The sequence below is a fragment of the Echinococcus granulosus genome, assembly GCF_000524195.1.
Source record: "Echinococcus granulosus chromosome Unknown EG_S00004, whole genome shotgun sequence".
NCBI lineage: Eukaryota > Metazoa > Platyhelminthes > Cestoda > Cyclophyllidea > Taeniidae > Echinococcus > Echinococcus granulosus.
Genome location: NW_020170384.1, coordinates 117,675 through 131,203, shown reverse-complemented (window position 1 = coordinate 131,203; position 13,529 = coordinate 117,675). Strand labels below are relative to the sequence as shown.

Genomic DNA, 13,529 nt, shown 5'->3' with positions numbered 1-13,529 from the left:
GAGGCAAATGCCAAAAGTTTGTTGTTTCATTAGTCTAAAGCCATGTCAAATTTCTAGGGCTTTGCCCATGGATGTTTCACATTGTGGCGCTTGGTTGTCACTGTATGCGGCACATCACATTCGACTCGGTCACATGGGTAGGTGTATCTTCAAATCTCAAATAGCGATGTCCATAAGACCAAAGATTCCCAAGTGAGGTGAAAAGTGGCTTTTGCTTCATTTTATAAACCGTTCTATCAGCTCGTCGCGATGCGACGGTTGTGTTAGTAGTTGACCCAAACACGTGGAATGTTTAATCATAACATTGTATAACAAGAATTTGAGAGTAGATCTTATGCAACCCGGCTCAAATACAAAGTAGATGCTTGCAGCATTGTAAAATCGTATTACTGCAATTATTTAGTTATTTAACTTCCAATTTGGATAAAGGTGCCACTTTGGTTCGGCGCCGTTATACATTCGTCGAGTGGGCTGGCTTTTGGGCCATGCCAGTAGCTCCAAGCTCTACTCTATGGCGAATATGTATATTCCACCCTAGTGTTATTGTCTTCTTTCATCTTCAGAGAAGTCTAGGCGTACTACATCGGTGGCTGCGGAAAGTAAATCTGATCCCAAGCGACAACCACCCGAATTTCTGTTAATGATTGATAAACCTTACCGGGGCGAGAGAAGTGCCTACGCTGCAGATGGGAGAATCGGTGACGACCCTAACAGAAGGGCTAAAAATGACGTTTACCTTCAGCAACTGTTCCAATCTCGTTTTCTGCAGGAAAGTTATTAACAATGGAAGCGATACTAACTGTGATACATCTGGGAAAGTTTTATTACGAGTTGTCTACCGTAGCTGCCTGAAGATATCAATCATACAAAATTGCGATTCCTCTTTCACCTCTCTATTAGCTGGAAAGAACCCAAACTGAAGTGAGAAGGACGTGGCAAGGAGGGATAGTAGCGAAACCCTACCCCCACAGAATTATATTCAATCCCGTCCTACCACTAGCAATTAAGACGCGTGATGGCCAGCACATCTTCCGTCCCCGAACCCAGTTGTCATACGGGACGCGACTCCAGATCCAGTAGAGTTGCTAAGTAGGATCAGTGGGGTTGCCGCCACATATCCTCTTAGTTGTATGGGCACTTGATAACGGGCATGACTGACTTCTGAGTGCTTCCTTACAGCACCGATTACGTTGTGATACCTGACTCGCGAGGTTAACCAAGAGGAGAGTCTGTGGCGGCGTTCGGAAAAGGGGAGGTGCCGTTTAATACGTTGGTTGTTGGCTTTGGTAGAGGGTCCACTTAGGTGCCCCGGCACCACACATTCAATGTCCAGAATGGTGTCCAGATCGTACCAGTAGCCCAAGCTCTACCGCATGCAGAATGCACACATTCTGCCCGAGCATTATGTCTTCTTTCGTCTTAAGGGAAGTCTCAAGGCACTACATAATTTTGCTTATAACATGCATTACATTAGTGGATATTACTCAGTTCCTTCCGACTCAATCGCGGTTTGTTACTGACCGCCTTTTTAAGAAATTAATCTCATATCCTTTCACAGAGTGCCCTTTTACGAGCGAGCCAAGGGTAACAAATGGGACTGGTAAATTAGTAGTTAATGTCTTGCTACTCGTTGGTAACACCTCCCAGGGAACATAAATTTAGAATCAATTAAATTAGTAAAAATTAAATAGAAATTCGTCTTGTTTTTGCAAATGCCTGGGTCTCACCAGTCCACGATCCAAGGAAATGCGACGAACTTTGAAAGAGAATCACGCAATTGATTTGCGTGACCGTGACGCGGTGCATCGAGCGTATATCGCTGCGGAATGAGGGTCAACTGGATAATTTGGTTAATGGTCCTGTCATGGATATTCAATTACGCGGTATTCTTCATTTCTGTCGCTGCGATTCTCTTCTTTAAGCGTAAGATATTCATGCTGGTGCTAACAGCAGGCGAGACAACCCTTGCGACTGTTGTCGCTGCAGCCTATGGCTGTTGGCTCCTCATCAACTTAGGTTCGGCTGTGCAAACCTGGCGCTCATTTCGATCCACTGTCGCAATTGTCTTTCTTCTCCAAATGTACATCAGTCTTGCAATAGAGCTGTTCTTTTTAATTTTGTTCTTCGGAAGCCGCGACAAATTCATCAGAAGCACGCTTACCTTGACTGTGGGACAACTGTTGGGCAAGTACAACACCTCTGAAGATGCAGCTTCTTTTAGTGATTGGATTAACGAAACTTTTGAATGCTGTGGCTTGACTCAATGGCACTACGAGTGGTGGATGGACGATAGGGGGTGGATCTTGCCAAATTTGAACACTTCTTACGGCTGGGTTCCACAGAGCTGCTGTATTCGTACAGCTTATTACAAAAACTGCGGGCTTGCAAGGCCGCGAATGAGGCAGAGGGCCTTGGATGTAAGCAAGTCGGATAGCGATGCCGCGGAATATGCTGAAGAAGTGGAAGCACTTTTCGAATCGGGCTCTTTTGCAGCAACGGATTGGTATGGGAGGCTTAATAATGAACCCTGTCCAGACATGATTATTGATTATGTTGGTGAGTGGCCTACATATATATTAATGTCCTTAATTGCCCTTAGTGTGGGCAAGGCAACAATTAGTACTGCTGCTTCCCTGGGAATCTTCACCAAATCACAAAAATAAATGTCAGTGCTGTACTGTAGTGAAGTATTGTATTTTGAATCGGACTGTAATCTGTTCAAAGTCCTGCGAGATTTAACATTGAATATTGCGATGTCTACCTAAGTTATTTTACATGAATTCTTAACAGTGACTCATTGGGAAATGTCTTCCAAATATGTTTAAAATTAAATGGGACTATTTACTGGAAGTAATTAGATGAAATAGCATTATGTGCTTATAAAGGAACACAGTGTAAGATAAGTATTAACATAACTACGATATGTGCTGCGAGAGTACTGGGAAAAAGTGGCAGTTTGCTTTACCATATACGTTCCACTTCCCGTTCATTTGAGTAAATCAGCACACTCTATCTAATGATTAGTAGGAACGCAGCTCATTACTAATTAGAAAAAATTACTTTCTTTTGAAAGTTTTTTTTAGCTGAGGTCACCCTTTCGGAATGAATAATGGAAATTGTCTAATCATTATTAGATCAGACGTGGGAGTGAAAAGCATGTGTGACTCCTAGCGCGCAACTAGACTTAAGCATTTATTAGTTTAGATAGTAATCATGCCACGTATCTCAATCTCTGGCATTTAGTGTCAATCATATAATACTTATCATCTAGCTCATATTTTGCATTATAATAACTAATTACAGGACATTATTCCAAATATGCGAAATTGAAAGCGGATATCTTAAGTAGGAATTTTCGACAAAAAGAAAAACCCGCATGCGTTAGTGTTGCGAATTAATCGTAAATCTAATAACCTTGCAATATTGATGACCTTCATAACCTTAACTGACGCGTCTTCTATGCCAACAGAGCGAAATTTAAGAATGCCTGAACAAGTCTGTCAACTGCCGCAGTATGTTTGAAAAGATTTTCTAATAGGTATTAGTGAGCTTCCTACTAACCGGGTCTTTCAACCGACAATATATACGTCTCCAGAAGGTTTAACAAATGGAGTTCTCGAAGTTAGACCTCTGAAAAGGTGCAATAGTGCAGAAACCATTCGAATGCTTCTTGAACGTGAGGCAGACCAAACAGGCTTCTACCACTTTCGACCCCTAAATGATGAAAAATATTATTATACACTTCCAAAAGACAAGGATGGTTGGTTGCGAGGGGTTCTTACTCCTCACTCTCTTAGGCCTAGGGAAATGGGTTTCGAGGCAATATGAACTTCATCCCTTTAAAAGGCTCTCATTGGATGATGTGCGTAGTTGATTGACAGTAATTGCAAACTTAAGATTGATGTTATTTTGCGATGTCAACTTCAACGACGAAGGCACTTTATTAGACGTCTCTTTGCCGAGGCAGATTGTCAAAAAAAAGGGAATGTGACAAAGTACTTCGCATTCTTAACGTATATCTTAAAGAGCTGCACTTTTGCAAATTTTTCATAATCTTTGCCCAGAGATGCAGATGTATCAATTTCATAGACTTTGTGAGAGGTGTGTAAATCTCCGTAATAAATGTTTTTGTAGGTATTGCCTGAATGAAACCCCAACTCTTTCCTTCAATGAATTCGAAGCTATATTTGGAGTGCCCCCTGTAGGCAGGACGCGAGCACCTAAACCAAAGAGCGTTTTTGGGTACGACCATAAGTTATCCGTCGCTTTTGCTTTTGAAGCTATTCTGCGCGGTGCAAGTTCGAAACGATTTGATTTGAAGGAACTCCTTCCGCCAAGTTGTTTTGACGTTGATGGTAGGATTCTCAAACCTCAACTGCGCGAAATGCTTGCGCGAATGCGTGTAAACCTAACAGATGAAAATTTTAGACGACTATGGGAACAGTAAAAAATGCTGTCTTATGGCGTTATTTTGTAGAAAATTCGACTTAGAAGGTATTGGTTCAATAGCTACTCGGCAGCTGATTGATCAACTTGGACTGACGGAAGAAGGAACACCAAGGAAGGACACTATCCAGTCGATAGGATACAAATTTCCCCCAGCTCACCGAACGAGATATAAGAACTACAATGGATACAAATCAATACGGGTTTGGATATATTTTACTGGTTTTGCTTTAACTTAGGTCCCCATTCTTATGCAAAGATGCTGCCATAATTTTAGAATGTTAACCAATGTCCTCCGATGACAATTGATCCTGTTTCTCAACCGCTGCTGAGGAATGAAAGACCGGTAGATAGTAAATTGTCAGAAATCTGCAAGGCAAAAGATGCGCAACCAGCGGTAGAAGAATGCATACCTTTCATTGAACTTCACTATAAGGATCAAATGAATCTCTTGCGTCAACGAAGACCATGCTTTCGAAATCCAATCGAGCAGTTACAATACATAGTAAGACGCCATTTTTTTAGTCAATTTTTGTAAAGACTTAGCTTGTACCTTGCGAACCTACTTCTAATTCTGTACCTTGTGTTTATTTTATAGTTTGATGAGCCTCGCATGGCGTTAGGCCTAGTATTCCAATGTGCTGATTCAGAGTGCCGAGGTTACATATCCATTATGCATTTGCTCGCAATATTTCGAGATATTGGACTAAAAGTTGATCTTGAAGAGGTGAAGCGCTATGCGAAACGACAGGGACTCTTTGTTGACAGTGACAGAGACCTCTGCGGTTCCAATGAGAAAGATGTAGCCTATAAACAATTGCTTCGACGGCTGGAATGCGTTCCTCCACCTAGAACTCCTGATGATATGTATGTCATTACTCTTCAGCATTGTGTTTTACTGAATGAGAATTCCAAGTCAAATTTATCATGAGTACTATCTCACGGGCATTTGAATTGTAAGCCGTAGAGTCATTAACCATTGTTTTGTCTTATATACAGGAAAATGGGTGGCTCGTGCGCGTCGAAAAAAGGTTTCGGAAAAATAAGGCATTTGGAAGATGAACTTTTCAGAACTATTTTTCACGATTACTTTGACTTCATTGAGAAACTTGAGTAAGTTCTTTTCTTAGCGTTGAGATACTGTAAAACGCTAGCTTTTGGTTGAGAGAGCTATATCTGTTAAAGGAAACATGACAAGGACGGAGGAGTTCCCTTGGCATACTTTCGCGATCTTGTAGAATCAACCATTGGATTCACCATGGACCGGTGTCAATGGGAGGATTTAGTTCGTCGTATTCGTCTCAAAAATGAGTGTAGAGTGGATTTGAACCACTTTCTTTCGTACATTTCTAAGGAGTTAGTAGCTTGAAGGATAGAGATATCCACCTCTTTCCATAAGCTAAATCAACTGTCTTTCCCAATTCAGGTGCAAGAATCCGCCTTACAGGGCTCCTAAAGCTGGCGATATGTAAGTGGCATTTTTATCTCTGGTTTTTTGCCCGTATTGAAAGAATATGCACAACTTAGCCCAGTCTGTTGGTTAGCAATAAATTACAGGCTGAAGCAGCGGTTTGTATTCGTTTCTAATATTATTTACTATGCTTGCTCAGTAGCGCTTACTGAACATGTATAAGCAGCCAGACTAATATAAAGTATTCTGGTTAGAATAGTCAGTAATAAATTCTCGTTTAGTTTCCTTTGAAAAAAGATAAGTTCGCAGAATTACTTACGCGCTGTTGTGTTATCTCTCCATCTAATTTAAAGACATTCTTGCAAGCAACTAGTTATTTGGATTTTACCAAGTTGGATACAGTGTCTTGATTTGCAGGATCGAAGAACCATTGAGTATGGATCATGATCGTTAGATGATGGCTTCTTTCATGGATATAGCATTCACTTTGCGTAGTTAATAAAGAACGTTTAGTAGCCATCTTCTGGTATTTTGTCTACTCTAATATATCTTTTTGTCATTTACTGTCTTTAGGGATTTTTCAATGTGTCGACCGGTCACATGTATTTTTTTAATGCTTCATTCATTCTTTGTCTTCAAGACACAAAGATCGTGCTCAGGGGCTATCTTTAAATTTTCTTTGGATAGAATCATCTTGATTGATGTAACTTCTCAGTTTGAACCCATCATCCGTATCCTTTGATATGGCCATTATGTATCGCCACACTGATTCGGCTTCTTACGTGGTCCACATATACAACACTATGAATAGCTGTACTAACTTGAAATAAGGTAGATGGTTTCATTTTGTAAATAATCACTCATATAAAATGCATCTAATGAAAAATCTCTGTTGATAACGCTCTAAGTTGACCGATAATTTCCTTTCTAACAGGGTACATGATCCTGAGCTCAAATCCCTCGTCCAATTTTCCGGTGAACCGCGTGGGCTCAGCCATCTCCTACTAGCCATTCAGAAGCTAATCAACGAAAAGTTCGCTGTCATTGACAAGGTACGATTTTGGTGATATTGAAGATAAGCGTGCCCCAATGGTTTGTGCATATCGAGTTTGGCCAAACAATTTTAATAGTTTACTTGTCAACTCGTGCACCATTCGTTTTGTTTGGCTTGTACTTTAACCGGGAAGTCACAGGGAATCTTATTCCAATTTATCCGTTTCTTATTTGAGATTTACAAGCACTTCGACCACGTCGGCCATGCCACAATCGACAAGCACGACTTTGGTGTCATCATGAAGAAGTATGTCTTAATCTGCAATAATCCATCTATACTTGCCGTTTATATGAGTACAAGAACTCTAGTCATCCGATTTCCTTTTGATTCATTTATTCATTTGAAGAGTCGGTCTGGAGATGTGTGAGGTCGAGTTGGACTCAGTCTGGCGACTGGTGAATGAAGCTGAGCCGTCTGCTAATGGACTTCATAAATACCATCAAGTAATGCGCTTTTTTCTTGAAACTGGAAACATCCGCCATCATTTGGCCACCGCCGAGCGGAACAAAAGTACGCGCTTAACTCTCCACGTAGTAAAACACACTTCATTATTTGGTTCAACCTCGATCGAATTTGGCCTCCAATTCATGATCGTCACTCTCCTTTCTTAAAACATGTGTTACCTTCCATTCAGATTCCAATGAGCAATCCTTATATAATGACTTTAATGCATAATGTCTTGTACTGCTTCAATGGAACTGCATTATATCATCAAAGCAGTGTTTTGTAATTAACGATTGAATTCCGTACTCCATATCTGCCTAACTACTAACTTTGTATGATGTATTCGTTCTAACATTCAACAGAACTCCTTGGTCAGTATCGTTAGCTGTTGTGTTTTATTGTTGTTTTTTTTTTCGTTGCCACTTTTAACCCAAACATGCGGTATTTACTATCGGCACTGCTTTTTCTTCCTGTTTCACGAAAAACTGTCCGAATGAGTTGCAGGCTTGTACTCATTACATACTCTAGCTATTATGTATCCCATGCAGGACTCCACGATTCCAATTTGTTGAAGATGAAGGACTTCCGTCAGTGCCAGAACGACTTCAAAAAACGGTACATCGATGATACGTTGGCACTGGGAAAGACTGCATCGGAGATAAAGTACATGGAGAGGCAAAAGACGAAGCCTTCCGAAGAAAGAGTAAATGAACTGTGCAAGAAAATTCGGTCCTTCGTGATCACCATTTGGACGGATCTTAGAAATGGATTCCTCTGGCAAGATCCCTTCGGCTGGGGGTCTATGCTTCGTAAAGACTTTAGGGTAAAACAATCTATATTCTTCCGTTATCATGATGTCTGGTTGGTCATTTGTCTATTCCCTCAATAATGCCTTCATGGGAGACCAGGATTTTGGTTTTTTCAATTCAGAAAGTCTGCGAGGCCTTCTCTTTTCCATTGGATTCAAATGAGTTGTACGAATTGGCTCACGGATTGGACAAACATAACAACGGACAGTATGTGCAAAAGCGCTTAGTAAAGGCTTCACTTTATTTGCCTTTCGCCTACAACATTGAACTTTTACCTTTCCAGTGTTAATTATGTGGATTTCCTTTCTCGCTTTTCTGAGGGTCATATTCCACCAAAGGTTGGCCAAAAGTTCGACATTGTGCATCACAAACTCAAAAACCTTGTAAGTCTCCCCATTTTCAACCGTCCCATTACAAAGTGATAATGATTTAAACGAGATTCTAACTATGCATTAAATGATTTTGAAAGGCTTTTTGAGCTTAAAGGGACGATTTGCAATCAAGGGAATATAACGCCATGAAATAAACTATGACCCCTACATTAAACTACCCTGTAATTGCGTCCTTATTGTTATTTCTCATACATGTTATTCCAGAAAGATGGATCGGAAACCGGAGTTAGGGAGGTCATGGACCGGATTCGTCGGATAGTAAGTTAGGAACATTCATTTTTTTTTACTTTTACCAGCACACTACTCAGCAAGGCTGTTAATTGGCAGTAACATCCCTATTTATGACACGGATCTCCTGAAATACCTGTAGAAATTACATGAATGATAACTACGCAACAATGACACAGACACACCTGAAAACAACATTAGGTGTCCTGTTCCCCACCCTTTGCTGTACACCGGCCTTCGCCAACCTAATTGCCATCTTTTCAGTGTCTTCGTGAGTACAAAACGTTGCTGGCGGGTTTCCGGGCCATAGCTAGCCCTACACACCCCAATTTTTTCAATGAAAAGGATCTTGGTGATTTTCTGCGAAAGCACGGGATGGACTTCTCCCCCGACTGTCTCTACCACCTCCGCACAGCATACGACCAGCACCGACGCGGATGCATCAACTACACAGACTTCCTCCAGCAGACCATGGATGTCACTCGACCACTCGAATGAGGAAACTGCACTAGTCCACCATGGACCATTAAAGCCACATCAGGCTGAGCAATATAAACAAAGTAAAATATTCTTACACTATACCTTCTGGCGCTCATACCACTTCTCAATCACCCATTACATTCGGTAATAAAAGATAATGAGACGCCCTAAGAGGGAAGACCTCACAATTCTATTTTATCAATCAATGAAAAAGAGGCCTTAACCGCAAATAAACATCCTTGTGATAGGAAGAAGTAAGATTTTAAGTGTGGATTTATTTACTAGAAAGTGGTAGTTAAATTTATAAAATGTGAAATATAAAACAACTTAGACAGAGCTGCCCCATGGCGCTAGATTCGGTTCCTAAGGAACTGCCCAATGATGACCCTGCGGAACCACTCATCGGAGAATTGAAGGTGATATCCCGGAAGTGGAATCAGATGAAGTCGTCCCTGTTCATCCAGTGTCTTTAAACCGAGGCTGTCCTAAGGGGAAAGACACGAGACGAGTCGTAAAACTGCAGGGTTGTTCGTCTATTAGTGGCGTTTAGTGGAGGCATGATCTGATGTAATTGAAATTCCAATGTGATTGAGGGAGTACCGACATCGTACCATCAGGTGGATACGAGCATTACGAGATTTACCGTTTTGTATTGCTTGCTTTCTTTGATGTCGTATACATCCCCGGCTTTGTCCGAACGGTAGAATCCAAACCACTACAGAATCCAAGCAAACGGAGTAACTACTGGCCTTACATCATAATAAGTAATTTGGTTACTAGTGCGCATACAGCACCTCGGAAGCGCCAGGAATGACAGTTGTGTCGTGCATGAAGCGAACCAAAACCAAATTAGCTGCCTTTAGCAGATTGTCCTTGTACGTCCGATTTTGTACCTAAAATTAGCAAAATATAGACACATTGCCCGACATTACAATCGAGCCGCAAGCCATACGGATTAAAAGTGAATTTCACCTGCTTTCAAACCACCACATGAAGTAAACTAAATGAAACTCATAGAAACTGATATAATTAAAAGTACACAGTAGTGATAAGTCGGAAAACCTTTAAAGCAGAAAATCAACCTTTTCCTGATTTATTTCGGCCAGAAATTGGCTTCTCTCACTGTAAAGGGCCTCGTTGAATGGGTCATGCCAATACTGAGCTTGAACGAAGCTGAAAACATAAGTGTTTACAGATTAAGTATTAAGCCGTGTGAAAGCATGTTAGCAAGGCACCGTACTTGGATACAGTCTGTCACATCGGTCAACGTGAAATCCCACGGGGGAAACTTACATCTAGCTTAAAACAGACTACTCAAGATACTAAAAAATTACCAACTGTTAGCATGAATATCAAGTGATTTTTTGCCAATGATACAGTTACAACCAAGGCATTGATTCTATCCAAATCACTATTTTCTCGAAAATTAGCCAGTGGTTTCTTAGACAATAAATTAGTGAGTCTAGACTATACCGGCTTTGTTGAACAGGAATAGACTTGTGCTAAAGCGCATAAATCAAGATTATAAATTTGTTGCTGAGTTAAACGTGTTTGAAAGCAGAAGGGTGAAGATTCACCACCATGCATTAGTCACGCAATTCGAAATTCGTAGAAATAATCAAAACTGTTGACAGTAATTTGGGGGTTAATGAAGTCAGTGTAAATGCAGTCAGTTCCCAAGCACATACCGCTATATTTGGGTGAGCAATGATGACATATAAGTTGCCATATGTGCCTTCGCACCGTAAACTCGATTTCCTAAGTCAAGTCAAGCATATATCGAGACAAAGACTCAGGTAAAAACACAGAAGCCATCATTATCCACTTTTGAAATATTAAAGTATTACTCCATACAAAAAAAAAACAAATATACTCAATACATAAACGATGGGTTGACTACTGAGAGCACGACCCCATATGGTCAACTGACGGAAAAATAATTTAAAAGCAACCTTTAAGGAGCAAATATGGATTGTATCATCACTTTCTTAAAAAGGTAAGCAAACCAGATGGAAGAATACAAGTTGATTTGCAAGAAAAAATCATAAAATTAAAGAGTCGAAATCTGCGATCCAAAATTAGAGCTAAGCTTAAGGGGAGAAAGAAGTTGCAAGTTTACATACTGCGACTGAACGAAGTCGGTGTAAGCCGCCTTGGAGAGCATATTGCGAAGAAAACTACAGAGTGGTGGGCTGGTGGCATTGGGGCAGAAGGGCATGCCGAAGACACCTTGCTGTGGTCCGCCGATTGAAATAACCGAACCGAGCACCGCAGGAGGGCAGCGCTGCGCTAGAGCACGTACAAAGAGACCACCCTGTGAGAAACCAATCAGGTGGAAGCCCCTAGAGAGGTGTGGGTTCGAGTGGATATTATCACAAACGATATTCAGCTGCTTGTTCACGGGCATGAAGAAAGAGTTCAGGCGGTCCTAAATAAGTAGATAGCAGTGCATCAATACGGCATTCTAGTCTCGAAAGCTTCTAGCGACTGAGAAAAATTACATTCCATTAAAAGCAATTCATTCTCTGCCTTACGTGTTTCAACATCGACAAAAAGAAGCAAATGTTGTGGCAAACACTAATGTAATGAATGGACTATTTAGAGATGAAATATAATTCAAACAAACTCAAATAAAATCACTGCCCTCAATAGGTTAAACCGTTCAGAGGATCATTTACACACCCAGGAATGGCACCATTCATGCCCGATAAATTTCCAGAAATAGGCGTAAGTTCACGCCCACTAGATTCAGTACTAGTCAAATTACAATGCCATCACTCACAAAGAAACTCGAAGAACCGATTTCCACATCAAGAACGTAGGTCCCCGGTATTTCATCCATTATCATCTGGCGTAGATGCTTGACGCCACCACCAAAACCAGAGTCCCCTAAAATATGTGTAGAACTAAACAACTTCGTGTGAAACAGAGAAACGTATTACTTACTAGTCTAGTATGTTGCGTTATAAAACCGTATTTTGAGTAAACGCAAGAAGACAATCATGTAGCGTTCCTTCTTATGTCAACAAGAAATCTTTAAACGAAAAAAACTAGTGTCATTGGGTTTTGCTAAGGCTTAAATACAGACAGATTTAAAACAATTTTTGACTAAGTGAGTTGAACGTCTGTCGTTTATAAATGGCTGGGATAAAAGAACGTATGGGCTCAGTGAGTAAAATCTACTTTATTTCTCTTATGCTTTCGTGTGTATGTCACAACATGCTGCTACACAATATCTCATATTTGTAAGTTAGTTCTACTTACCCATACCATGCCAAACGACAACACCCAAAGGTTCCCCATTTACATCTGTGTAAACTGAGGATAGAGCAATGAGAAGCACGGACAAATAGATATTCATCTTGTAAATTCGGGTCTAAAACAAAACACACACTGCATCTTGCAAATAGTCAAAAGCCTGTATTTGGATTTTATACTCTTTTCTCAACCAGACAAATGAACTAAGATAATCAACCTAAAGACATCAAGCGAACAATAAAGTTACTTCCAACGTTCAAACTAATAAATCCCAGCAGGTTCTCGATTATGTATGTGGCTACAAATACGGATACAAAAAGCTCGAATATAAAAAGCCTAAGCTTTGGAAAAGCAGAATAGAAGAAAACCGACACCACTCCTTGGGATAAACATAGACTGATAAGCCCTGCACAGAGAGCACTACAAGGTCATTGGTAAGGTAAAACGCATGAAATATTTATAGGTGTAATCTGGAGCCCCTGACATGATTGCTTAAGCAAACCTATAAAATCAAGCACCTTACACTAAATTATTTTGATATTGCTACGTAGTTTTGCTCTTTAAACCACCAAAAATTTTAAATTGCAAAAAACAGGAAGTTTAAACAACTTCACTTTATCCTTGAAGAGGTCTCAATTTATAACGTACTAATAGGATTCAAAAAAATTATATTTAAGAACTGAGGGTTAAAAGTAGCACATTCCTGCATTAATAAAAACATAAACTTTCGAACTTTTTGCGCAAAGTCCCATGAGTTACCGCGCCCCCTACCTATAGAGTAGCACCTGTGACGATGAATGACATCTTTTGAAAGAATCCCACAAACTTCTTCACTAAGTAAGTTGAGAAATCCCAATTGATGGACAAGCCTATTATTCAGATTGCAGCCCAATGGGGCCACATTAGCTAGAGAAATAGTCTGGCACCGATAGTACGCATGTACTGCAAGGATAGACCTTTTCTCTAACTTAAAGAAATCTTGACGTGAGTGATCACCCTGTGGGCTT

General features: G+C 40.5%; 2 protein-coding genes across 2 annotated transcripts; one reads left to right on the top strand and one right to left on the bottom strand. All coding sequences in view use genetic code 11, as the record gives it.

Moving 5' to 3' along the window:
* Nucleotides 1-67: 67 nt before the first annotated feature.
* EGR_01014 (EF-hand calcium-binding domain-containing protein) lies at nt 68-9,282 on the top strand (the record flags this gene model as incomplete). The annotated part of the gene is made up of 15 exons (XM_024490263.1): nt 68-137; nt 564-730; nt 1,923-2,556; nt 4,281-4,402; nt 4,724-4,951; nt 5,045-5,313; nt 5,873-5,914; nt 6,792-6,909; nt 7,087-7,157; nt 7,258-7,421; nt 7,904-8,178; nt 8,286-8,371; nt 8,448-8,547; nt 8,761-8,814; nt 9,049-9,282. The coding sequence occupies 15 exons, from the start codon at nt 68-70 to the stop codon at nt 9,280-9,282; spliced, it is 2,634 nt and encodes an 877-aa protein (XP_024355082.1).
* A 332-nt stretch (nt 9,283-9,614) lies between these two features.
* EGR_01013 (Palmitoyl-protein thioesterase) lies at nt 9,615-13,326 on the bottom strand (the record flags this gene model as incomplete). Its single annotated transcript, XM_024490262.1, has 8 exons — nt 9,615-9,749; nt 9,908-9,979; nt 10,059-10,157; nt 10,347-10,437; nt 11,388-11,692; nt 12,047-12,153; nt 12,529-12,640; nt 13,315-13,326. The coding sequence occupies 8 exons, from the start codon at nt 13,324-13,326 to the stop codon at nt 9,615-9,617; spliced, it is 933 nt and encodes a 310-aa protein (XP_024355081.1).
* Between the last annotated feature and the right edge of the window lie 203 nt (nt 13,327-13,529).